Consider the following 27,968-nt stretch of genomic DNA (forward strand, 5'->3'; position numbering starts at 1 on the left):
CAACACGAGGTGCTTGCCAAAGGATAAAATGTAAAAAGGAAAGGTGAAGTGATACGTCTCCAATGTATCTACTTTTACAAACACTTTTGCCCTTGTATTGGACTCTAACTTGCATGATTTGAATGAAACTAACCCAGACTGACGATGTTTTCAGCAGAACTGCCATGATGTTATTTTATATGAATGCCCTGCAAATCCACAGAGGCACTTTTTGGAAAATATAAAAAATACTGGAGAAAGAATCAAGACCAGGGGGCCCACACCCTGTCCACGAGGGTGGGGGCGCGCCCACCCCCCCTAAGCGTGCCCCCCTATCATGTGGGCCCCCTGAGGCTCCGCCGACCTCAACTCCAACTCCATATATTCCGTCTCGCAGAGAAAAAAATCAGAGAGAAAGTTTCATCTTGTTTTACGATACGGAGCCGCCGCCAAGCCCTAATCTCTCTCGGGAGGGCTGATCTGGAGTCCGTTCGGGGCTCCGAAGAGGGGGATTCATCGCCATCGGTATCATCAACCATCCTCCATCACCAATTTCACGATGCTCACCGCCGTGCGTGAGTAATTCCATCGTAGGCTTGCTGGACGGTGATGGGTTGGATGAGATTTACCATGTAATCAAGTTAGTTTTGTTAGGGTTTGATCCCTAGTATCAAATATGTTCTGAGATTGATGTTGCTATGACTTTGCTATGCTTAATGCTTGTCACTAGGGCCCGAGTGCCATGATTTCAGATCTGAACCTATTATGTTTTCATGAATATATGTGTGTTCTTGATCCTATCTTGCAAGTCTATAGTCACCTATTATGTGTTATGATCCGACAACCCCGAAGTGACAATAATCGGGATACTTCTCGGTGATGACTGTAGTTTGAGGAGTTCATGTATTCACTATGTGTTAATGCTTTGGTCCGGTTCTCTATTAAAAGGAGACCTTAATATCCCTTAGTTTCCACTAGGACCCCGCTGCCACGGGAGGGTAGGACAAAAGATGCCATGCAAGTTCTTTTCCATAAGCACGTATGACTATATTCGGAATACATGCCTATATTACATTGATGAATTGGAGCTAGTTCTATGTCACCCTATGTTATAGCTATTACATGAGGAATCGCATCCAACATAATTATCCATCATTGATCCAATGCCTACGAGCTTTTCACATCTTGTGCTTCGCTTATTTACTTTTCTGTTGCTATTGTTACAATCACTACAAAACCCAAAAACATTACTTTTGCTACTGTTACCTTTATTATCATACTACTTTGCTACTAAATACTTTGCTGCGGATACTAAGTTATCCAGGTGTGGTTGAATTGACAACTCAACTGCTAATACTCAAGAATATTCTTTGGCTCCCCTTGTGTCGAATCAATAAATTTGGGTTGAATACTTTACCCTAGAAAGTTGTTGCGATCCCCTACACTTGTGGGCTATCATGAAGATCACCATGACTCTTAATGTAAGACAAGAAGTAATAGATAGGCCCTTCGCAGAGGGAAGCAGAGGTTGTCATGTGCTTTTATGGTTGGATGCACGAAATCTTAATGCAAAAGAACGTCACTTTATATTGCTACTTGTGATACGGACCTTTATTATGCAGTCCGTCGCTTTTATTACTTCCATATCACAAGATCCTATAAAGCTTATTTTCTTCACACTAATAAGTCATACATATTTAGAGAGCAATTTTTATTGCATGCAACATGACAACTTACTTGAAGGATCTTACTCAATCCATAGGTAGATATGGTGGACTCTCATGGCAAAACTGGGTTTAAGGATATTTGGAAGCACAAGTAGTATCTCTACTTGGTGCAAGGAATTTGGCTAGCATGAGGGGAAGGCAAGCTCAACATGTTGGATGATCCATGACAATATACTTTAACTAAGATGTGAGAAAACATAACCCATTACGTTGTCTTCCTTATCCAACATCAACTCTTTAGCATGACATACTTTAATGAGTGCTCACAATCATATAAGATGTCCAAGATAGTATATTTATATGTGAGAACCTCTCTTTCTTTATTACGTCCTATTAATTGCAACGATGACCAAAACTATGTTTGCCAACTCCCAACAACTTTTAATCATCATACTCTTATATGTGAAGTCATTACTTTCCACCTAGATCAATATGATCTCTTTTATTTCTTTTTATTCTTTTATTTCCTCAAGATCATAGCAAGATAGCAAAGCCCTTGACTCAACAGTAATCTTTATTATATCTAGCTCACAGACTCGATTACATAGAGGAATCATAAGGCAAAACTCAAAACTAATTCATACCAAAACTTTATTCTACTAGATCAAGATATTACCAAAAGGATCAAACTAAGGAATACGGTAAAGATAGGAGTGTGATGGTGATACGATACAGGGGCACCTCCCCCAAGCTTGGTAGTTGCCAAGGGGAGTGCCCATACCCATGTGATTATGTCCTCGGAGGTGATGATGATGGAGTTGTTGATGATGTAGGCTTCTTCCTTAATTTGCGCTTGAGAACGGAATTGTGCTCCCTTAAATCCTCGATCTCCTGCTCAAGGCTTAATATCCTTTTGCATAGTTCATGTTTGTTTTCCTGCAAGAGACGAAAAGGGATAAACTCGATCTTTGGCTTCTTTGCTCTATCAAGGAGGCTTGACTTTTTAAACTCCACATGCATATGAGCTTGCTCCTCCTTTCCCTTAGGCTCGTAGTCTTCTTCTTCCTCAGCGGTCCAGCCATAATGCTCCAAGTCCCCGTAGACCTTAGGGTCTGCAAGGTAACCAGCCACATAGCTTTCTCCCTCCGAATCCTGGGACGACATATTGCTCTTATCTGCGGCAGAAACAGCTCGAAACAAGGACAGAGGATATTTGTGTGATACGGTAGTCAAAACCTTTGGGGGATTATATAATGAATTTTTACCGACAAAAAGAAGCATCTTGCAAGAAAATGGAGTCCGGAGAGCACATGAGGTGCCCACGAGGTAGGGGGGCGCGCCCTCCACCCTCGTGGATGCCTCGTGTCCTTCCCGGACTACTTCTTATTTTCCTATTTTCTTAAATATTTTAAAACGGAGAAAAAATGCTATTAGAATTGTTTTGGAGTCAGTTTACTTACCGTACCACATACCTATTCCTTTTCGACGTCTGAAACATTCTGGAAAGTGTCCCTTATGTATTCCTTCGGGGTTACGGTTTCAATAACATTAGTTTCAACATTTATAGGATTACCTGAGATATAATGTTTGATTCTTTCACCGTTCACCACCTTCGGATTCGTGCCTTCGAAGTTGTTGGGTTTTATGGCACCGGAACGATAGACCCCCTCAATAACATAAGGGCCTTCCCATTTAGAGAGAAGTTTTCCTGCAAAAAATCTTAAACGAGAGTTGAATAGCAACACATAATCACCTACATTAAACTCACGCTTTTGTATCCTTTTGTCATGCCATCTTTTAACTTTTTCTTTAAACAGTTTGGCATTCTCGTAGGCTTGGGTTCTCCATTCATCAAGTGAGCTAATCTCAAACAACCTCTTCTCACCAGCAAGTTTGAAATCATAATTGAGCTCTTTAATGGCCCAATATGCCTTATGTTCTAGTTCAAGAGGTAAGTGACATGCTTTTCCATAAACCATTTTATACGGAGACATACCCATAGGATTCTTATATGCAGTTCTATAAGCCCACAATGCATTATCAAGTTTTTTGGACCAATTCTTTCTAGATCTATTAACAATCTTCGGAAAAATTCATTTGAGCTCTCTATTACTCAATTCCACTTGACCACTAGACTGTGGGTGATATGGAGATGCAATTCTATGATTAACATTATACTTAGCAGGCATATTACGAAAAATACCATGAATAAAATGTGAACCATCATCAGTCATTAAGTCTCTAGGGACTCCAAACCTCACAAAAATAACTTCTTTAAGCACCTTAATAGAGGTGTTATGATCAGCACTACTAGTTGGAATAGCTTCTACCCACTTAGTAATGTAATCAACAGCAACTAAAATATGTGTATATCCATTAGAGGAAGGAAACGGTCCCATATAATCAAAGCCCCAAACATCAAATGGTTCAATAACAAGAGAATAATTCATAGGCATTTCTTGACGTCTACTAATATTACCAATTCTTTGACATTCATCACAAGACAAGACAAACTTACGGGAATCTTTGAAGAGAGTAGGCCAATAAAAACCGGATTGCAATACCTTATGTGTAGTTCTATCTCCAGCATGGTGTCCTCCATATGCCTCGGAGTGACACTTGCGTAGGATCTGTTCCTGTTCATGCTCAGGTACACAATGTCTAATAACACCATCTACTCCTTCTTTATAAAGGTGTGGGTCATCCCAGAAGTAATGTCTTAAATCATAGAAAAACTTTTTCTTTTGCTGGTATGTGAAACTAGGTGGTATGAATTTAGCAACAATGTAATTAGCATAATCAGCCTACCATGGAGCAGTACGAGAAGCATTTATGACAGCTAATTGTTCAACTGGGGAGCTATCATCAATAGGTAGTGGGTCATCAAGAACATTCTCTAACCTAGACAAGTTGTCTACAACGGGGTTCTCAGCTCCCTTTCTATCAATAATATGCAAATCAAATTCTTGTAGCAAGAGAACCCATCTAATAAGTCTAGGTTTAACATCTTTCTTTTCCATAAGATATCTAATAGCAGCATGATCAGTGTGAATAGTTACTTTAGAATGAACAATATAAGGTCTGAACAATATAAGGTGTGAATAGTTACTTTAGAATTCTTTTTCAGTAGTAGCATAATTTCTCTGGGCACTGTCTAGAGTTTTACTAGCATATTGAATGACATTTAGTTTCTTATCAACTCTTTGTCCTAGAACAGCACCTACAGCATAATCAGTAGCATCACACATAATTTCAAAGGGTAAATTCCAATCAGGTGGCTGAACAATAGGTGCAAAAATCAAAGCTTTCTTAAGTATTTCAAATGCTTCTACACAATCATCATCAAAGACAAAAGTAATATCTTTTTGTAATAGATTAGTCAGGGGCCTAGAGATTTTGGAGAAGTCCTTAATGAACCTCCTATAAAAACCGGCATGACCAAGGAAGCTTCTTATACCTTTGATGTCCTTGGGACACGACATCTTTTCAATTGCATCAACTTTAGCTTTATCAACTTCAATACCTCTTTCAGAAATTTTATGCCCCAAGACAATACCATCATTAACCATAAAGTGGCACTTCTCCCAATTCAAAACAAGACTAGTATCTTCGCATCTCTGCAAAACTCATTCAAGGTTGCTCAAGCAATCATCAAAAGAAGACCCATAAATGGAGAAATCATCCATGAAAACCTAACAAATCTTTTCACAAAAGTCAGAGAATATAGCCATCATGCATCTTTGAAAGGTAGTAGGTGCATTACATAGACCAAAAGGCATACGTCTATAAGCAAAAGTACCGAAAGGGCAAGTAAAAGTGGTCTTTTCTTGATCCTCTGCTGACACATGTATTTGAGAGAAACCAGAGTAACCATCTAGAAAGCAAAAATGTGTATGTTTGGATAATCTTTCTAGCATTTGATCAATAAAATTCAAAGGGTAATGATGTTTTTTAGTAGCTTTATTTAACTTACGGAAATCAATTACCATCCTATAACCTGTAATAATTCTTTGCGGGGTTAATTCATCTTTATCATTAGGAACGACAGTAATACCTCCCTTCTTAGGGACACAATGGACAGGACTTACCCATTAACTATCAGCAATGGGATAAATTATACCTGCCTCAAGGAGCTTTAGTATTTACTTTCTTACCACTTCCTTCATCTTAGGATTTAACCGCCGTTGGTGATCAATAACTGGTTTGGCATTTTCCTCCAATTTTATTTTGTGTTGGCATAAAGTGGGACTAATGCCCTTAAGATCATCAAGAGTATATCCAATAGCAGCACGGTGCTTCTTCAGAGTTTTCAATATATCTCCTCTTCCTTCTCTGAAAGGTTAAAACTAATAATAACAGGATATATCTTCTTTTCATCAATATAAGCATATTTAAGACTATCGGGTAATGGTTTAAGCTCAAACACGGGATCATCCTTGGGTTGTGGAGGATCCCCTAGAATTTCAACAGGCAAGTTGTGTTTCAAAATAGGTCCCTGTTTAAAGAATACTTCATCTATTTCCCTTCTTTCATTCATAAACATATCATTTTAATGGTCTAGCAAATATTGTTCTAAAGGATCAGTAGGAGGCATGACAATAGAAGCAAGACCAATAATTTCATCCTTACTAGGCAATTCTTTATCATGGGGTTGTCTACAAAATTTAGCAAAATTAAACTCATGAGGCATATCCCCTAAGCCAATCGTAACAACATCCTTTTCGCAGTCTATCTTAGCATTAACAGTATTCAAGAAGGGTCTACCAAATATGATGGGACAAAAGTCATCTTGTGGGGAACCAAGAACAAGAAAATCAGCAGGATATTTAACTTTCCCACATAAGACTTCAACATCTCTAACAATCCCAATTAGTGAAATAGTATCTCTATTGGCAAGCTTGATTGTAACATCTATTTCTTCTATCTCAGCAGGTGCAATATCATGCATAATTTCTTGGTATAAGGAATGAGGTATTGCACTAGCACTAGCACCCATATCACATAAGCCATGATAACAATGATCTCCTATTTTAACAGAAATAACAGGCATGCCTACAACAGGTCTATGTTTCTTAGCATCGGGTCTAGCAATTCAAGCAGTTGCATCACAGAAATAAATAACATGCCCATCAATATTATCAGCCAAGAGATCTTTAACCATAGCAATACTAGGTTCAACTTTAATTTGCTCAGGTGGTGTATATGTTCTAGTATTACTCTTACGAACCACAGTTGAAGCTTTAGCATGATCCTTTATCCTAACAGGGAAAGGTGGTTTCTCAATATAAGTGGAAGGAACAATAGGATCATTATAAGTGATAGTCTTTTCTTCAATTGTAATAGGTGCAGCTACTTTTACTTTAGTGGGAGGATTATATTTAAACCACTTCTCCTTAGGGAGTTCAACATGAGTAGCAAATGATTCACAAAAGGAAGCTACTATCTCAGAGTCAAGTCCATATTTAGTGCTAAATTCACGAAAAGCATCGGTATCCATAAAAGATTTAACACAATCAAACTGGGGTGTCATACCTGACTTCTTACCTTCGTCGGAATCCCAATCTTCAGAGTTGCATTTAATTCTTCCCAATAAATCCCATCTGAATTAAATAGTCTTCATCATAAAAGACCCAACACAAGAAGTATCGAGCATGGAGCGATTGTTGAGAGAAAGCCAAGCATAAAATTTTTGAATAATCATTTCTCTTGAGAGCTCATGATTGGGGCATGAATATAACATTGATTTAAGCCTCCCCCAAGCTTGAGCGATGCTTTATCCTTCGCGAGGCCAAAAATTATATATATAATTACGATCACGATGAACAAGATGCATAGGATAAAACTTCTGATGAAATTCCAATTTCAATCGTTTGTAGTTCCATGATCCCATATCATCACATAGCCTAAACCATGTCAATGCATCTCCCTTCAAAGATAAAGGGAAGACCTTCTTCTTGACAACATCATCGGGCATACCTGCAAGCTTAAATAATCCACAAACTTCATCTACATAGATTAGGTGTAAATCGGGATGCAATGTTCCATCTCCTTTAAAGGGATTAGCTAGCAGTTTCTCTACCATACCCGAAGGAATTTCAAAGTAAACATTTTCAGTAGGTTCAGTATGTTGAGGAGCAACACTTTGCTCTTATGGTCGGGGTGAAGATACCCCGAACAAGCCCCTCAAAGGATTATGTTCCATAGTAACAAGTGACAGTAAATTTCAGCACACTATATAAATTTTTCCTTACCAAGTTCCACTTACCAAAGGCGCTTCACTCCCCGGCAACGGCGCCAGAAAAGAGTCTTGATGACCCACAAGTGTAGGGGATCTATTGTAGTCCTTTTGATAAGTAAGAGTGTCGAACCCAACGAGGAGCAGAAGGAAATGACAAGCGGTTTTCAGTAAGGTATTCTCTGCAAGCACTAAAATTATCGGTAATAGATAGTTTTGTGATAAGGTAATTTGTAACGAGTAACAAGCAATGAAAGTAAATAAGGTGAAGCAAGGTGTACAATCCTTTTTGTATCAAAGGACAAGCCTGGACAAGTTCTTATATAGAGAAAAGTGCTCCCGAGGACACATGGGAATTATCGTCAAGCTAGTTTTCATCACGCTCATATGATTCGCGTTCGTTACTTTGATAATTTGGTATGTGGGCGGATCGATGCTTGCTACTGCCCTTTCTTGGACAAGCATCCCACTTATGATTAACCCCTATTGCAAGCATCCGCAACTACAAAAGAAGTATTAAGGTAATCCTAACCATAGCATGACACATATGGATCCAAATCAGCCCCTTACGAAGCAACTCATAAACTAGGGTTTAAGCTTCTGTCACTCTAGCAACCCATCATCTACTTATTACTTCCCAATGCCTTCCTCTAGGCCCAAATAATGGTGAAGTGTCATGTAGTCGATGTTCACATAACACCACTAGAGGAGAGATAACATACATCTCATCAAAATATCGAACGAATACCAAATTCACATGACTACTAATAGCAAGACTTCACACATGTCCTCAGGAACAAACGTAACTACTCACAAAGCATATTCATGTTCATAATCAGATGGGTATTAATATGCATTAAGGATCTGAACAAATGATCTTCCACCAAATAAACCAACTAGCATTAACTACAAGGAGTAATCAACACTACCAACCCACAGGTACCAATCTGAGGTTTGGGTACAAAGATTAGATACAAGAGATGAACTAATGTTTTAGAGGAGATGGTGCTGGTGAAGATGTTGATGGAGATTGACCCCCTCCCGATGAGAGGATCATTGGTGGTGACGATGGTGATGATTCCCCCCTCCCGGAGGGAAGTTTCCCCGGCAGAACATCTCCGTCGGAGCCCTAGATTGGTTCTGCCAAGGTTCCGCCTCGTGGCGGTGGAGTTTAGTCCCGTAAGCTTTCTTATGATTTTTCCAGGGTAAAAGACTTCATATAGCAAAAGATGGCAACCAGAGGGCTGCTAGGGGGCCCACGAGGCAAGGGGCGCGCCCAGGGGGGTAGGGCGCCCCCACCCTCGTGGCCAGGGTGTGTGGGCCCCCTCTGGTACTTCTTCCGCTCAATATTTATTATTAAATCCAAAAATGACTTTCGTGGAGTTTCAGGACTTTTGGAGTTGTGCAGAATAGGTCTCTAATATTTGCTCCTTTTCTAGCCCGGAATCCCAGCTGCAGGCATTCTCCCTCTTCATGTAAACCTTGTAAAATAAGAGAGAATAACCATAAGTATTGTGACATAACATGCAATAACAACCCATAATGCAATAAATATCGATATAAAAGCATGATGCAAAATGGACATATCAGCCACCGCCGTTTTTCTTGCCCTTACCAGATTTATCGTCATCAGAACTCGGATCCTTTGTGGTATCAGACTCGCCATACCTGGTAAGTGCATCCATCAGCTTGCCCATATTTGTACACTTGCGCTTAAGACACCCTAGCTTCTGCCCAAGGGTGTCAAAGTGGCAGTTTTTCTCCAAGAGCAGCACGGCCTGAGCTGCCCCAATACTTTCTGAAGATTGAATGATGGTCGCAACCCGGCGATCCCAATGATGAGCTGACTCATCTTCTCACTGCACACAATGCTCCAAATCAACAATTGTCATTGACTGCTTGCAAGTTCCTTGAAAGTTCTTGATAAAACTGTCCTTCAACTCTGCCCAGGTGTTGATAGAATTGGGGGCAGGTTCTTTAACCATGTATGAGCTGACCCTTCCAACATCATAGTGAAATATTTGGTACAGACTGCGTCATTGACGTCCAACATCTCCATGTCCAGCTCGTAACTTTCAATCCATGCCTCTAGAGGGAGATCCGTCGTGTAATTGGGCACCTTGTGAGGGCCTTTAAAATCCTTGGGGTAAGCGCTCATTACGTAAAGCCAGCACTCGACACGACACTCCAATGGTTCTGCTGCTCAAACTGGCTCCTGCCAACGAGGAAGAAACGACCGGAGGCGACTGATGAGCCCCCTGGTTTATTGCTTCAGCTTCATGACGGGTCCTTGCACCGTACACAATTGCTTGAGCATCCGTTCTTGGGTTAAGGGGTGGGTTATCACGACGAGGGTTGCGATGTCACTCACTGCTGGAGACTGATGGCGAGTCAATATGTTGGCTATAACTGCAGCTTGGCAAAGGGGTTGAATGCACACGTTGCTGACTATAGGAATAGTTAGCTTATTGAGCGACCGTAGTCTGCAAAAATTCAATGGCGTTCGGGTCTCCACCGCAACTGGCGATTCACCGGTGACGGGAATCGTGGCAAGCCGAGTGGCTGCCGCCACCATGTTATCCACCGGGTTATATAAATGACCCAGTGGTGTCGGAAAGTGCGGTGGTGGTGTCTGATCAGGGGGCGGGTTAGGTCCCGGCTCTTCCCTCAGGACCGGCTCTGGATGATGAGGTCGGGCTGTAGTCTTGTTCCCATGTGCATCCATGGTCAACTGGGGTATAACCAGTGCTCCTGTCATGCTCGGCCCTACCCATGGTGTGTTAAACAAATTGATGGGCTCATAATTTAAGGGCAACCGGGTCTGGTGCCTCCTTTGAAAGACTGCATTAGAGGAGTTTTGATCTAGATTTAAGTGCCAAGCTTCGGCTTTCAGGCGCTCCGACTCAGCATTAATCTAAGCCTGCACTGTTGTCATCCAGGTGTTTTCAGCGTTGATATTTTCCTAGGCCTTGGTCACATGCTCCCTAAGTTTCGTGATCTCTGTGTTGCGCTCCGCCTAGTTCTCCGCCATGACCTTAGTCCTCATTAAGGTTGTCAAAGCATCCACCAACTTAGATAAGACTTGAGTCGGAGGCCTGGCTGAGCCGGACCCTAAGGGGTCAGTCGTTGTTGTCGCTCCGACCGTCATGTTGTTGAGAGCCGGCGCCATTCCTGCCATCAAGATGGCGGCTCGGCACGGTAGCTCGTAGGGGTCCGGAATACTGTCACCATCGGAACAGCCCCCAAGCCCACCGTTCTGAAGCTGATAGATTGACTCAGTATCTTCAGTCGAGGGCTCATCACCTGAGTAGATGAGAGTCTCTCCTCGAGATGTGGAATTTTCGACAAGTTCCACACCTTGTGTGAAGCCCACGAAAACGTGCTTCCGCCCAGGTTGGATCCGGGCGGGTTGCGTGCGCCGAGCCGGCTCGACGAGGTCGGTGCATATGTCCACCTCGGGCTTAGATCCACCGATCTTGCTGATGAAGACGTGGATTCCGTCGAAGGGGACCCGGTACCCGTACTCGATTGAGTCAGCCTCAGGGCCCCAGCTGGCGTCGTCTATGTAGAGCTTGCCGCGACAACTCTTGGTCATCCTGCCAATGGTGTATCCCTCAATCCCTGGGAAGGAGCCCTTCAAGAACTCGAAACCACCGTGCGTTGGCCCCACGGTGGGCGCCAACTGTCGTGGGTTTGTCACGGCAGATGTCCTAGTGTGAGGACTTAGTCGTGAGGCCATCGCAATGGAGATTAGCTTGTCGGGGTTGAGCGGGACAAGACACACGAGTTTACCCAGGTTTGTCCCCTCATGGCGGAGGTAAAATCCTACTCCTGCTCTTGTTGCTTATTGCTTGAGTATCGATTACAAGGGAGCGGATTCGCTTGACCTAGCTATCGATTGATTGTAACTTGTCCTATTCTATGCCAGGAACTCGCCTTTATATACAGGTCGAGGCCTCTGGCTTACGAGAGTCCGGGTCGGGTCATGACTCGTGACCGAACCTAACTCTAAATCGCCTTGCCTTTCATGACAAGTTGCCTTACAGCGGCTTACACCTCTGGGCCACCTGCCGCTTTCTAGCTTCGGGCCCTAAGTCGGCCCATCTTGTGAGCCGCCCATCCGGTCATGCGTCTTGATCGTCCTGGCCCATCTGAAGTCCTGCTTCAAGAGTCGCCGGTAGTTTAACTCGGCCTTCATAGGGCAGGTTACACCATGGGGTTATATCCCCAACAGATGGGGAAGGAGATGAACATGAAAAGTGACACAAGAAGACAGATGGGCAGAGGTTTTGGACAAAATGCTGGTGAAGATAGGAAACAAGTAGACAGATTTAACAGACAGGTGTGTGTGTGGCAAATGCAAGGATCCTAGACTCGGACCTTATCTCGACTCGGATCCGACTATGTCGCATCCGATCAGATCCTTCCGAGTTCATATTATCCGGCTAGCATCCAATGCTCCATGGCTAGTGAGACCGAGCCATCCATCGTGTCATATGTTAGTCTAGTCGGCTACGCGTACACACAACCCTTTCGACTAGGGACATTTCTAGGACGGTCAACATACAACGCATAGTTCCACAAATAAGTCTCGTACTTGCTGGTACACATCATTAATAACATCCAAGGACTATATTTATTCATAAACACATAGGAAATATTATCATACATGATTGCCTCTAGGGCATATCTTCAACATTCCTATGGGGCGAGGGGCCTTGACCACACTTTGGCCTATTGGGCCACGACAGCAGACAAGTGATCGACTTTGTTGCGGCCCTGACACCTCCAGTGGCATGTAGTGTCCGTAGACCTTGAGCTCGTCTGGAGTTCCACCTAGTTTTTGGTTGAAGCTTCGTCTTGAACCGTCGTGATGAAGTCCTCAGGAGCTCCTCCTTTGAGTTTGTGGCCGGTAGCTTCGCTAACTTGTTGACCTCCCTAGCAAACCACCGAAATGTCTGGCTTTCGTGATTCCGGCATATGTGGAAACCAATGTTAATGAAGGTTCTGGACGTCGCCACTCCCGACTACCTAATCCGGGCCAAAACCTGCCTTGATATGGCACAGGTACCCAGGGGACACTAGTCCCACAGAAGGCCCCATCACCAGCATTACACTTTGTTTCTCGTGTCCGGGATCTACCTGGCAGGTAGATCCATTGCGATCTTTATGGCATGAGTTTCGTGCTATGCAGGCCAAAAAGTGAATACATACCTGGTGCTCGCATTATTTCTGGATTTATTTCAGGATTTCCGGCGATGCGCTTTCAGTGGGAGGAGACGTTCCCGTCAATGACGAGGCGCCAACGGTGGCTTCGTAAATCTCAAGATGATATGCCGGCTCAGTCTCTCGGAGGTGCTCATAAGGGTAGGGTGTGCGTGTGTGCATTCATAGGGGTGAGTGTATGCGCGTGTATATGAGCGTTTGTGTCTGTACTGATGCTAAAAAAGATCAATTTTATACCGCGTGGGCCTATTTGAACATTTTTTGTGGGGAAATAATTTGTATTACCCAAGTAGTAGGATTACACTCAGCATGACATTGTTCGACGACCTCATCAGGCAACCAAACGCGTTCGTGGTTACTAGTTGTATGGCTACGATAAAGCACCTTGAGGGGACCTATATGGGCACTATAGCAAAGCTATTATTCCGGAGATCAAGGTGAACATGTGAGATTTAGTCAAAGTCCATATCAAGCACAAGAGAAGGGAGAACCATCGGAAGGAACATGAGCTACCAAAAAGTTTTTGTTAGCTTAGAATAAGGAAAACACTTGCATCCTACCGGCTGATGCATGTAGGACATCGTCCGCTTGCGCTATCTTAATGGTCATACGGTGTTTCAAGCCACCACGTGTGGATTCACTAGTAGAAAAGGGGGCAATGGTCCAGGCCGGGTCAGCCCATTAGTCTCGGTTCAGTCCATAATTGGGACCAATGGTGGCATTCGACCCAGTTCGTGAGCCCCGGGGGCCGGCCGGGCCACGTGGGCCATTGGTCCCGGTTCGTCTGGACCTTTTGGTCCCGGTTGGTAGGACGAACCGGGACCAATGGGCCTCGCTCCTGGCCCACCACCATTGGTCCCGATTGGTGGCATGAACCGGGACCAAAGGCTGCCCTTTAGTCCCGGTTCATGCCACAAACCGGGACTAAAGGGTTGGTCCTCGTTGCGGTTACAGTTTAGTCCCACCTCGCCAACCGAAGGGCGCTCACACCGGTTTATAAGCCCCTCCCTCTTTGCCTTGTTGAGGTCCTCTCAAAGTGAAAATAGATGCCCTTATACAGGGAATTTGACCTAAATTCATATTGAATTTCTCTGAAGTTAGTAGAAATTTATTATGAATTTAGGTTGAATTCTCTCTATAAGTGCATCTATGCTCATTTTTTTAGTAAAGTTAATCACAACTATTTTTTTCTTTTATTTATTTCTGAGTAGTTTTTATATAGTTTTTTTTCTTTTCTGCTATATTTATTTTTTTCTATTTTTTTCTGAGTTGTAATAAGTCATTAAAAATAAAAAAGAGGCGCATTGCTCGTTAATTAGCTTCAAGCCTTTCGAAATAGTGTAAACTACACTGCACATAGCTCCGTGCAGTCTACCCTATTCCTCAAGGCTTGAAGCTAAGCAACATGCATTGAGCCTCTTCTTCATCGTCTCTGCACTCAGGGCTTATAAACCGCTGCGAGTGCCTCTCGCTTGGCGAGGTGGGACTAAAAAACAGCTGCAGAGAGTATCAACTAAAAAAACTCTTTTACCGGTTCATGCCACGAACCGATACTAAAAGGTGCTCGTGGGGCACTAGCCTTAAAACCTGTACCAAATAAAATGCCTTTGTAACAGCCTTAGAACTGGTACTGAAGGAATCAACTAAAAAGCTTTCATAAACCTCTAGTATTATTGAAACTAAAATTATATAGAATTTTGTTACAAACTTTAATAGCAAAAAGAATTATCATAAAAGAAAATAAATAAGTAATTAGAATTTTTTTACAAACTTTAATAGCAAAAAGAATTAGCATAAAAGAAAATAAATAAGTAATTAGAATTCTGTTTAAAACATTAAAAGCAAAAAGAATTATCATAAAAGAAAATAAATAAGTAATTAGAATTTTGTTAGAAACTTTAATAGCAAAAATAATCATCACAAAAGAAAATAAATAAGTAATTAGAATTATGTTCAAAACATTAAAAGCAAAAAGAATTATCATAAAAGAAAATAAATAAGTAATTAGAATTTTGTTACAAACTTTAATAGCAAAAAGAATTATCATAAAAGAAAATAAATAAGTAATTAGAATTATGTTCAAAACATTAAAAGCAAAAAGAATTATCATAAAAGAAAATAAATAAGTAATTAGAATTTTGTTACAAACTTTAATAGCAAAAAGAATTATCATAAAAGAAAACAAATAAGTAATTAGAATTTTGTTCAAAACATTAAAAGCAAAAAAGAATTATTATAAAAGAAAATAAATAAGTAATTAGACGGGTGCATTGGTACCGGTTGGTGGCACCAACCGGGACCAATGACCCACCTTTAGTCCCGGTTGGTGCCTCCAACCGGGACCAAAGGTCTCTGTTTCCCGCCCTTTGGGCTGCTGAAAAGAGGCCTTTTGGTCCTGGTTGGTAGCCCCAACCGGGACAAAAGGGGGGCATTAGTCCCGGTTTGTGCCACGAACCGGGACCAATGCCTTTGCTATATAAGTAGCACTTAGGAAAATTTCAGAACCGCCCATCCCCACTTCAATCTCTTCTCCTGCTCTCCCCCGACGGCGGCGAATCCATCACGACGCCGGCAGGCTGCCCGAGCCAGCCCTCGTCCCGCGCCGCCCCGGCTCGCGCCGCCCCGACGCCGTCGCCGCCCTGCCCCGCCCCGCGCCGCACCTCGCCATCGCCGTCGCCGTCGCCGTCGCCGTGAGCAACTAATTTTGTTAGGTTTTTTTAAGATTTTTTTGTAGTTCATAGATTTTTTTTTGTTAGATGTGTAGTTCATAGATTTTTCTGTTAGATTTTTTTCATATTGTGTAATTAATTTGTTCATATTGTGTTAGATTTTTTTCTGTTAATAGATTTTTTTGGTGATATTATTCTTGAATATGCATGTTTGTATGTTCATATATATGCAAAGATCGAATATGTCAAATTTTTACAATTTTTTTCTGTTCATAGAATTTTTATGATTTTTTTCTGTTGTAATTTTGTTTATAGAATTTTAATGATTTTTTTGTTCATAGTATTTTATTTGTCAACTTATTGTGTATGTATAGGAAAATTGTGAATGATATAAGTCATTTATGAATATGTTCATATTTAGAATAGAGGAAAAATGAAAAAAATAAGAAGAGAAAGTGTTTAATATAATTAGTTAGAAAAATAATAGAACTATAGTTAAACTAGTTTATTTTTAGTAAGTACTACTTTATTTTATTTATAGTAAGTCCTTCATATCTAGTTGATTTAATAAACTACTTTATTTTACTATATATAGAAGTAGTTTGTTTTTAGTAAGTACTACTTTATTTATTTATAGTAAGTGCTTAGTAGTTGAACTAGTTGATTTAATTAATAAAACTACTTTATTTAACTATATATAAAAGTAGTTCCCGCATCGACGTCGGCGATGCCTATCCCGCATCCTCGTCATCGTCGACTCGGCGGTGGAGGCCTGCTTGATCAGGGCCATGTCCGGGACTAGGCTCCGCCAGGCTGGTATTGGGAGGTGCTACCTTCCGGGGGACGTAGGTTGGTTAGGAGGCAGCCCGTTGTTGACCCGATCCTTGTTTGGTGGCAGTCGCATGGGCCAGTGACGATGCCGAGGCTTCCGGACACCGCGGAGGTGGTACGTCACCGTGTCAGAAGGAGGACGAGCACGTCCGTCGCTACATGGTTGCATTGGAGGGCAGGTTCGACAATACCTGGCAGATTCTTCAGGGATCTCACTGGAGCTATGATCCTGTGATGGTTCCTTATCTTTGGGTGTCCACCGCCCGCGACGATACCCGTCGGGCGCTACGGTTCTAGTTGTATTAGTGATGCTATATTAGTGATAACATTCGACGATGTACGGACACCAAGAGATGATGTACTTTTGCTTATAATTGGATGCATGCTAATTTGAATACTACTTTATTTTATGATATGGTTTTGCTTATTTTATGATTTGGTTTTGCTTATTGAATGCTCATATTGGAAAAGTTCTCCTTCATTCCTATGTGCTAGACAATTTGGTGTAATAATGCACTCGGGAATGAAAGGAGGAGCTACGTACCATCACCGATAGTCAACCCTTGATTAATAATAATGATCTAGTTTAATATTTGAATTATGAACATAGGCCGGAAATGTCGTACTCGGATGACGAAAACCGCCCGGGGGAGTGCGACTGGTGCCACGACGACCGAGGTATGTGTGACAGGTTCATTGAGCTGGACGAAGATCGGCGCTTCAGCATTAAGCTCGAGGAGACCTTCGATGTTCATACGGTACGCAACGACGATAATAGTTTTTTTGTAATTAAGCACGACTTCAACTATTTTAACGTGTATTTTTCATCTTTTTCAATTCGACTAGCTTATCCCATGCTATGCAAGATGCTATGTCTTGGAGAGGATGGGTTTTGAAGACCATGAAAGTATGGAAACCAAAAAAATTCTCCTAAGGACCCATCATGGTGTGGATTTTCAAGTAAAGTTGTACAATGCTGAGAGTGTAACCCATTTTGGTTGCAAAAATTGGGAAGCACTTTGCAAGATGTATGGTTTTGATGAGGGTATGCTTGTTACCATGGATCTTGGTGATCCTAAAATCGAGCAAGACAGGCCTTCGATTTGGGTCCTTGTGGATACACCTCCAATTCTTCCCCCATGTGAGCTTAACATAGTTATTAAGTAATTTATATTGTTTATTTCAAAATAGTTGATATCTTATTTCCATTGACAGCTTATTTTCATTCTTCAAAGAATGTGCGGAAGATGGTAGACAAAATCCACTACACCGATGGCTCCGAATTAACTTATAGGGAGAAAAATCATCTGATCGCATTTTGTACTGATCTTGAGAATTACAATGTCTACAATCGAACTCCTCAACATTATGGTCAATACGTGCCACTAGTGCACGTGTTGAACTACGGTAACTACCATGGAGATACCCTGGTAAGATTTTTTACTATTACGACATCCGTGCATCTTTTTGCACACTTCTAAAACTAGTACATCATTTCTAACTACGAAGTTATTACTATGTTTTTCAATAGATAATCCCGAATGATTGTGTGCCTCATCTGATGTATACGCACGGTAGCCTTCATGTTTTGAACATACAACCAGGTCTTCCTACGAATCTGAACTGTCCATATCGGGTTTCTAAAAGAAGTGAAGACATGACAATCAAAGAATGGAAAAAATGTATGGACAGTCGTAAGGGAGCTTCTTGGAAGAAAAAGGCAGGGAAGCGCAAGAATTAGAGACAGGATGATCTCCATTCTTCATAATGGAGAGTCAGGGTCTATATTCTTTTATGCTATTTTACCTTAAGGGTGTTTAGCTCCTACCTGATACTGATGATCATGTGCTAAGAACAATTATATATGTAGGGTTGGGTTCGATGACTATGAGGATGATGATCGTATGACTTATTATTAATAACGAGTAGAAGTTGTATGATGATGCATAATTAGTAGGAGTTGTTATTATATATGATGATGTATGATGCGAGCATGCATGAGTTATTATATCAGCGGGTGAAATGAACATAGCAGCAGCGTTGGTAAACCAAGGACGAAGATATAAGAGAGGACACTTCTCTCTATTAGCTAGCTAATAACAACCTAAAAATAATCCCCAAAACCCCTAAAGTAGCCACGTTTTCTTTAAAAAAACATCGCCTTTTGGTCCCGGTTGGTGCCACCAACCGGGACCAAAGGCCCCCCTGCCTGGACTTGGCGCACCGGCCATGTGGAGGACCATCTGTCCCGGTTCGTGTTAGAACCAGGACTAAAGGGGGGAGGTATTAGTAACGACTCATTAGTCCCGGTTCATGAACCGGGACTAAAGGCCCTTACGAACCGGGACAAATGCCCCCTTTTCTATTAGTGATTGACACATGCCCGGATTGAAATGTCTTCGGCGTATCTAAGACATCGTCATTGTTGCAGAGGCGAGTAGCTGAAACATCATTATTGTCGCAAAGACACGCTTTTTAAACAGATCGCACACGCCTAGATTGCAATGTCACCGGTGTTTCTGAAACATCGACATTGTTGTAGAAGCATGTTTCTAAACATTGTTGCGGAGACGCGTTTCTGAAACATCATCCTTGTTGCAAAGACACGGATCGGCGAGCTCACAGGATTGCAACATCACTAGTGTTGCTGAAACATGGCCAATGTTGCAATGCTTACAATGTCACTGATGATGCACGAGGCAAGGGGGACGTTGTGGGCCGCTTGGTTAAGGTTGATCTGACGGTGGGGGAGGCAGCGGATAAGAAAAAAAAATCTAGCTAACCGAGGGTTAGTCGGTTCTGTTTTCCCCTACCTCGCCTCACGCAGAAATCACCACGAAGCCCTAATAACCGCCTTCCACCCCGCTTCCCCATGGCCAACCCTCGCGGCCGCCGTGAAAGTGACGGACGTGACCGCGCTGACAACCTCCACCTCTGCCCGAGCCACCCAGCGGTACACTTCGATGTTCCCACAGCCGCCGGGCGACAGATCTTCTCCGCCCATGGCCGTGGACAGAGTGAACAGATCGTTTCTCCGCGCGGATACAGCCGGCACCGACTCGCCGAAGTCCGTCCGATTCCGGGCCAGTGATTGCTGTATTCGCAGGCATGGACGGGAAATACTTCACCGACTATGGTTCTCAAGGCATGCAGGTCCGAGGCATGGACCAACTCATGGATAAATTATTGGTCCACTCCAGCCATGAAGGAGATGCAAAACTTCTGCAACAATCGGATGTCTTGATCTTGGGGGACTTCCTCGGCGCCACAGCATTGGAGGAACCGTCCAGAACTGACACCATCTGGGTTCGGTTAGAACGTGAATGGTCACTGCAATTTCATACGAGGATGGATCATGAGGGGTCTTTCCACACCTATCCTCATGTGGGTGGGCCGTTTCGTAGCTTCGACGAAGTTTGCCGTGCCATCGATCGCTATCTCTCCGACCGCCTGCATCCAAAAATGCAGTTGAAGTGTACCCCGGAGAAGGCTATATGGCGAGAGCTTTACTGGCCAGACGGCACGAGGAAGAGTCGTTTGAAATCACTGCCAATTGATGATAGCCGTCGTTGGGAGCTCCAGTTGGTTCGAGCTTTGACGGACAAGTATAACGATGACCACGATCTTTTGGGGGATCTCGCGTATGAGCTCCAAGATGTTGTGCGCTACCTGTATTTTCATGACGGAGATAGCGGTGGGAAGTACTACCATAACAATTTCAGAGCAAAGACCAAAGGAGCTAATGGTTTTGACTGCGGCGTCGACAATCTGTTGTTCTTCGCTGAAGCTATCCAGAAAGGGCGCCATGAGCTGGTGGTCAGCTGTATCTGCAGGGTTGATCCTTCTGATAATGAGAATGGCCACTGCTATGCTTGCTCAGATGATGTGAAACACCCCAATGCCGACACGTACATTGGTGGTCAATCTGAAAGTGGTTGCTTGAGGGGCACGTTTCGTTTTGATGGACCGAAGGAAGATTTGGGACATACCGAAGCCGAACTGGAAGCTGAGGAGGCCTCCGTAAGACGTATGTACAAGGAGATGGCTGACCCACATTTTATGGAGACATACATGGTACCAATGGAAAATATCTATCCCTCCGTGGTGAAGTGCTCCGGGAGCTCGAGTGAAGACTAAGAAGGGCGTTAGAGTGGAAAGTACCAGGCGTCGGTTCCTTGCATTTGTTGCGAGTTGTGACTTGGGCTGCCAAAAGTTTTAGACCTAATTTATGTGATATTTCGTGTCTAAGATACCAATTAGTACGTACATTTGGATGAACTATTTATAATAAGCTGCACTGCTTCTGAAGAAAAGAAAACGAGGGTTACTCAGTCCGAGTAATTCAGTGGATTGGGCGTTCCCAATCTCAGAGAACTAAATATTTGCTTGTTAACTTGTTGGGTCAGAAAATATCGCATGGAGAATCATAAATTGTAGAAACAAATTGTGTACTTAAATATAATACTCCATCCGATCCATATTAGTTGTCATCGCTTTAGTACAGAGTTGTACTAAAGCAGCGACAAGTAATTATGGATCAAAGTGAGTAACAATCCCCAGATATGTTCTAGGAGTACTATTCAGGGGCAAACACTGGCCCTTTTAGGAAAAAGAATTGTGGGCTGAATTCCACTGGGATTTATGTAGTGAATGAAATCACTCTAAAGCAAATTTTGTTCCTGCAGTGTGCCAATTAAACATTCCGCCCCCGATGCACGTTTTTCATATGGTTATTATTAAACCCAACATCAATGTGTCTAATAGGCAAAACAAATAGTTGACAAATCCTGAAACTTCTGTTCGGAGAAGGAAACGGCGATGCATCTTTTTTTCGAATGTGTGGTGGCCAAACATTCTGGCTTAGTAGTAAGAAGGTTGTGATTATCAGTATGGTTTTTAGTGCTTCACTTGTAGGCTTTGTGGAAATAAAGGAATTGTATCCGTTTCGGGGTGTACACGGATTGGTATGAAGGTACTCTGGCAGAAGCTGTTTCGTAGTATGATCAGGGAGGGACTGGAGGCTGCTGTGCCCAGAAAAGAAACGGCGAAGTTGGAGACGCTCCTGTGGTCTGTGGATGCTGCTGCTGGAACAGAAGAGCCGCGAGCTAGCCAAAGATTGGAGCGCGAGGAGGAAGGTTAAGATATTTCAAGAAGGTTTTCGTGGTCGTCCGGGATTGACGATGCTGCATTTTGATTTATTTATGTATTCTTGCCGATGTTCCCCTTTCCCGGGTCGAGTTACGTTTGCTGCTGTAGCAGTTTGATGTGATTCTACATCGATATGAGCTTGTAACGAAGCACGTAAAGCAGTGATGTTTTGGTTCAATGAAATGGAACAGAAGCGCGCCCTGTGGCTGGAAATCGGTCACTGATGCACAGAAATAAGAAGGATTGTGCGGAAATGTCCTCAACTTGGTCCCATGGTCTAGCGGTTAGGACATTGGACTCTGAATCCAGTAACCCGAGTTCAAGTCTCGGTGGGACCTTAATTTTTTGCATTTCCTCTTTTCTTTCTTTCTTTTGCATACAATGAACCCACCCTGTTCTTTTTCAATTTTCTCTCTTCTTTGTTGCATACAGTCAGAGATGCAATTCAAGATGGCCAATTTTTAGCTCAATATCAACTCTCCTGTAGTTACTACCCATGCTGAACATGTAAAAAATTGTAACACAGAAAACCAGAATAGCAAGTACTCCCTCCGCCCCATAATATAAGAGCGTTTATGACACTACAACGCTCTTATATTATGGGACGAACGGAGTAAATCGCAAGGAAAAAGAAGTGGCAAGTAGGTATGCTTACCAAAACTACTGGCCACTTGCAGCGCCGTTTATTCCCAGTACAGATTACAGATTTTATTCTCAGTATAAGTTACAGAAAACTGTCTCACAGATTTTGCATTTCCTCTTTTCTTTCTTTCTTTTGCATACAATGAACCCACCCTGTTCTTTTTCAATTTTCTCTCTTCTTTGTTGCATACAGTCAGAGATGCAATTCAAGATGGCCAATTTTTAGCTCAATATCAACTCTCCTGTAGTTACTACCCATGCTGAACATGTAAAAAATTGTAACACAGAAAACCAGAATAGCAAGTACTCCCTCCGCCCCATAATATAAGAGCGTTTATGACACTACAACGCTCTTATATTATGGGACGAACGGAGTAAATCGCAAGGAAAAAGAAGTGGCAAGTAGGTATGCTTACCAAAACTACTGGCCACTTGCAGCGCCGTTTATTCCCAGTACAGATTACAGATTTTATTCTCAGTATAAGTTACAGAAAACTGTCTCACTGAAAGGGGTGGGAGATAAAGAAAGCCTACTCCTTGTATACACAGTTTTTTCACCTACTAGGACAGCAAAATATGCACATCAGATGATGGATTATACGCATCTGAGATTAACAACAGCAAAATAGTCTCAGCTCATGTAACGTATAGCTAATCTATGGTGATCCTACACAACAGCTCTGTCTTCCAGCTCTACTGGATCCGGGAGCATCTCCCGTGAAGCCTTCTTGAAGGAGAAGGAATTTTCCTCCTCGTCGCTTCCTTCGGATTTTGCTGACTGCCTACAGGTAAGTACTTTCCCTGATGTTTGCACCTCGGAGTACCGGTACGAGTGCCCATGGAAAGCAGAACGCCAAGAGCTTCGGGATGAGGTACTTGTGAGCCGAGCGGAACTGGGGCTCGAGAATAGCTCTTCCCGCACCACCCCTAGCGGGTTCTCCAGCGCTTTCAAGATGTACCGAGCGAGAGGCCGCCTGGAGGGCTTTGGATTCAGGCATGTCTTCGCGACAATGGAGACTGCCCATACTTCTTGTAGGTGGTCTTCGTCCACAACAAGTGAAGGGTCTACAATATTTGTGACACTCTCCTTGTCATGGGTTTCAATGTAATCTAAAGTGCTTGACAACCACTCCTCTGAGTCGGTGTCGTTTGAGCCACTCACACCAAATTTCCCGGTGATTAGCTCAAGTAGCACCTTTCCAAAGCAGTAAACATCATATGTGCGGCTAGCAGGTGGACCTGTTAGGTGAAGAACATGCATAAAATTTTGCTCATCAGAATTACTCCCTCTGTTCCGATTTACTCGTCGTGGTTTTAGTTCAAATTTGAACTAAAACCACGACGAGTAAATCGGAACGGAGGGAGTATTATGCACAGGCTGTACAGTATAAAACTACTGGAAAAGAGAGTTATGAAGAAGCTTTACACACCTGACATGTTCTTGTCGAGAGACCTGCCATAAAAAAGAGAGACAGATAAAGATGTCAGCCAAAGAGCCCTGATATTTTATATACTCGAACAAGCATCAAGTTTTCAAAAAAAATGTGGGCGATCCATCTTGTGTTTGGGAGATGATGTGGAAGTTTCGTTACGGCATTACCGCATAGAGACAAAGTGTAAATTACAGTGACATGTTACACTAACTGGAAAAAACAGCCATTTGTCATCATATTTACTCAATTGCGTTGACTTGTACCGGTCACTATCTTGATGCAAACTGTTCGATAGGATATACCAAACAGCTCTTAACAAGTAACTAGTTTCCGATGTAACAGGGATGAGGAACCAACAACATGTACGATAAATAGTCTAGTTGAGTGTGCAGTAACACATTCTTGGAGGAAACAGTGTGGCTACACTGCTTGTAGAAACAAAATACAGTAGTCGTCCCCAGTTCATAAGCTTAATTTTGAGTATTAAACTAAGGATAAACTGTAGTGACCAACTAAATAGGGGTCATTACTTTTACTCTCGGTTGAAAGTGATATTCGTGAAGAAAAAAATATGCTGATGAGATACTCATACTATAACCATTTAGGCCACTAGAGTTTCTTTTAAGAGTAGCATGCTAACTATAGTAGAAGATGACATAGAGGTCTTACTTTGATGATCTCAACATCCTAGAGAAGAAACTCCTGCTTCCATCACTTGGTTGAAGGCAAATTTCACTCAAACTTCCAAGGCACACTTCAAATTTGTCATCAAGAAGAACACTGCTTGCTTGGATATCTCTACAAATATTATGACGTGATCACAAATGAATAAGAACAAAGTACTGACTGAAAATATAAAAAAATCATATCAAAAACAAAATCGAAGAAATTGAGCAACACGCATCAACTCAGATTTGGATGGTCAAATTATGGCAATTACAACACCATGACAGAGGGACACAAGGCTTAGTCAAGCACAAAACAAATAAATGATGTAATCAGCTTTACTGCATGCTGCTTGTAATTATTCCTTGTTTTTCCAATGCATTTGCACATGTAAAGAAACAATATGTGTGTAGACTGTTGTTCATCCCAAAGCTAGTGTTGCAGTTTGGAGTATTTTCTTTCTTTTGTTGCTGTTTTTTTAATTGTTGCAGCTTGAAGTAACTTTTTGTTTTCCCATCTTCTTAAATCTTAATGCAAAAGCAGAGCACCTGCTAGTTCCCTTAATAAAATCCTAAACAAAAATATCTACGAAAATTCCAAAGCATGTTAGAATTAATACCATTGATATGAAGGCAATGCATCTAGGAAATATATAAGATATTGACTATATATTAAGCATGGCATCTGATGTCCTCACTTCTAAATGTTGGTCGACAAAATGCCTATACATATTATTTTCTTCCAGAAATCGTTCTTGGGCAACCATTTTTAGATGCCTGCATGGGTAATATTATTTTCCTTCTGTCACTGTCTCACTTGTGATCCTAGTAGAACTTCTTCATTAAAATGCCATGATTTATTGAGCTGCATAGAATCTCCACATTCTAATCATGATGTTAATGCTGAAAATAGCTTATCACGGCTATGAGATGTTTTATATAATAATTTTTTCTGTAACTGCCATACTCCAAAAGAATACTGCATGGCATGCATAACCATACCTGTGAACCAATGGTGGACTACATTCATCGTGAAGGAAGCACAGGGCCTCAGCTACACCAATTGCAATCTTCAGTCTCGTTATCCAATCCAATGAAGATAACCCCACTTCAGCATCCGCTGGCTTCCTGTGCAGTGCAGTTGTCAAATCTCCCTTTGACATGTACTTGTACACTAGCAATTCCTCGTCATCCTTGACCAAATGCCCCAGCAATGGAACAATCCTGGCATGGGATTTTTTGACAAGAAAGCTTAATTCCACTATGTTCTTCTTACTGCTCTTCACGTCGACCTTTTTTATGACAACATTTAAGCCACTCTCTAAGACACCACGGTAGATGTCCCCAGAGTGCCCATGCTTGACAAGGTTATCATCTCCAAAGCCTCCAGTAACATGGTGCAACTGCCCATAGGTGAGCTCATCCACGACGACAGGCAAACCCTTGGGTGGACTGTTAGCTACCCGGGATGGTGACATCACCATCGGATTCACACTGCTGCTCTTGCGACCAGAGCGGATGCCGTCGTCGTTCTGCTCCAGCCCTCTTCCTCTAGGCCTCCTTCTCCCCCTCCTCACCAAGCAAAAGACCAGCGCTGCAAGTGAAAGGACAACCACAATAGCTGCAGCTCCAAGAACTCCAGCTAGTACATGTTTCCACCCGACGCTTTTCTTGCCCGGTGATGGGGATGCTTGGGGTGGTTCAGGCAATGGCAATCCATTCCTCTTAAAGAAATCCTCGCAATCGCCAGGGCTGCGCTGGCCTGGTACGCCTGGCAAGCAATTCATCTTGATGTTGACTGTTCCCTCAGAGCCATTCTGAAATCCAGCGGTGGCCGCTTGGCCAAAGTAATTGCTCGACACATCGACCACCTGAAACCTCTTCTTGAGGGACACCAGGCCATCGCCAATCGCACCGTAGAGTGAATTCCCCGAGGCGTTAAACAGAGCTCCTGCTATGTCACCGGCGGAGGCAGGCACGCTGGGAAGCTCCCCGGTGAGGTTGTTGTTGGAAAGATCAAGGATCCGGAGAGCCTTACTGGAGAAAACCGACGCCGGAATCCGGCCGGAGAGGCTGTTACCAGCGAGAACGAGGGTGGTCAGGTTCCCGGACATGCCGAGGTGGAGCGGCAGCTCGCCATCGACGCCGGCGGAGCGGAGGTCCAGGACGGCGAGCGACGGCGGGAGGCCGCGGCCGAACCAGGCCGGAATCCGGCCGGGGAGCGGGAACCCGGAGGCGTTGAACTCCTCGAGGGCCCCGAGCCCGCGCAGCGCGTCGACGGCGAAGGCGGCGCTGCGTGCCCCCGCGCGGGTGCGGCGGAGCCCGCCGAGGCGGACCCGCGCGACGCGGCCGGCGCGGCAGGCGACGCCGGCCCAGGCGGCGCAGGGGTCGGCCTTGGCGGGCCAGTCCCGCGCGCGCAGGCCCAGGGACGCGCGCAGCCCGTAGAGCGCCGCGAGGTCCTGCCGCAGGACCGGCGGCTGCCCCTGGCCCCGGGCTGGCGACAGCAGCAGCGGCGCGAGCAGCAGCAGCAGCAGGCGGAGGAGGGCGCTGCGCGGAAGCATGGGGGAGGAGGCGGCGTTGCGGCGGAGTGGGGTGGGGGTGTGCGCGGTAGCGGTAAGGGCTGCGCTAGCTACGGGTGGTGGTGTCTCATGGCGCGCCCATGGCGGAGGAAGTGGTGCGCGCAAGGTGTTCGGCGCTTTGGGTGTCCCGACCTCCGCCTATTTCCTCGCCGGTCAGCGTCTGGGGAAGCCGCGAGTTGACCACGGGGAGCACGGGGAGACGCCAAGGCGAAGTGGGGGAGGGCATCTCTCACTTCCATGCGGGCCCCAGAAACGGTTCCTTCCGCCAGCGTGTGGTGGCGGTGGGGCCCGGGAGGTGGTGGCGGCGCGGGAGGGGAGGTGGTGGAGTCTGATTGGACCGAGAGCTCATCATTTGCCGCGAGCGTACGTGCGCGTTCGTGGCGCTGACCTGTGGGGCCCCGTCTCGGCCGCGTATGAAGGAACGTTCTCACCTGTAGTGGCATCTTTCTGAAAAGTAAATAATAAAGGGATGATTTAGGTTGCCGTCATTTTCGAATCTCCGGGAGGCAAAAGAAAACACGATGGAATGGGTTCCTCACTGATTTCATTTTCTATTCCAGATGCGTGCATCCAAGACGAGCATGGTGGTGTCATATCGAATAAACGTGCTAGTGCATCGATTGAACTCATGAATCATGATGCACAATCTTGCTCCTTCAAGTCTTATGCCAACTCCACCGCGTGACCATATTCTCTCCGGGCCCGTTCGTTTGGGGTAAAACGAAAAAAACGGGCGGCCCAGCGCGCGGGAGCAAATGAACATTTGTCCGTTTTGTCTCTGTTTTCGACCCATCCGCGGTTCAAGTTTGCGCCGCTTTTGGGGCGAAACAGACAGCGCGCGGACGAGCGGGACGCGCGCGCTTGTCCGCCCCTGGCCCGCATGTCGGTGAAACA

The 27,968-nt window shown here is 43.8% G+C and overlaps 1 protein-coding gene and 1 non-coding gene across 2 annotated transcripts; one reads left to right on the forward strand and one right to left on the reverse strand.

Annotated features, from left to right (window-relative positions):
- The first annotated feature begins 22,021 nt into the window (after window positions 1–22,021).
- TRNAQ-CUG lies at window positions 22,022–22,093 on the forward strand. The gene has a single exon. It is a non-coding gene; the product is annotated as a tRNA-Gln (tRNA).
- A 711-nt stretch (window positions 22,094–22,804) lies between these two features.
- LOC119311975 (probable LRR receptor-like serine/threonine-protein kinase At2g16250) lies at window positions 22,805–27,229 on the reverse strand. Its single transcript, XM_037587689.1, has 4 exons — window positions 25,498–27,229; window positions 24,500–24,628; window positions 23,828–23,850; window positions 22,805–23,636 (listed from the first exon to the last, which is right to left on the reverse strand). The coding sequence occupies exons 1-4, from the start codon at window positions 27,054–27,056 to the stop codon at window positions 23,065–23,067; spliced, it is 2,283 nt and encodes a 760-aa protein (XP_037443586.1). The 5' UTR covers window positions 27,057–27,229; the 3' UTR covers window positions 22,805–23,064.
- Between the last annotated feature and the right edge of the window lie 739 nt (window positions 27,230–27,968).

Source organism: Triticum dicoccoides, chromosome 5B, assembly GCF_002162155.2.
Source record: "Triticum dicoccoides isolate Atlit2015 ecotype Zavitan chromosome 5B, WEW_v2.0, whole genome shotgun sequence".
NCBI classification, from domain to species: domain Eukaryota; kingdom Viridiplantae; phylum Streptophyta; class Magnoliopsida; order Poales; family Poaceae; genus Triticum; species Triticum dicoccoides.

Bases quoted from the DNA above. Each gene is read 5' to 3' on its own strand.
- LOC119311975 (XM_037587689.1), bottom strand. From the start codon at position 27,056: ATGCTTCCGCGCAGCGCCCTCCTCCGCCTGCTGCTGCTGCTGCTCGCG. The intron at 24,629-25,497 runs GTATGGTTATGC...TAATATTTGTAG, and splicing joins AGTCCACCATTGGTTCACAG to AGATATCCAAGCAAGCAGTG. The intron at 23,851-24,499 runs GTAAGACCTCTA...TTTTTATGGCAG, and splicing joins AGGATGTTGAGATCATCAAA to GTCTCTCGACAAGAACATGT.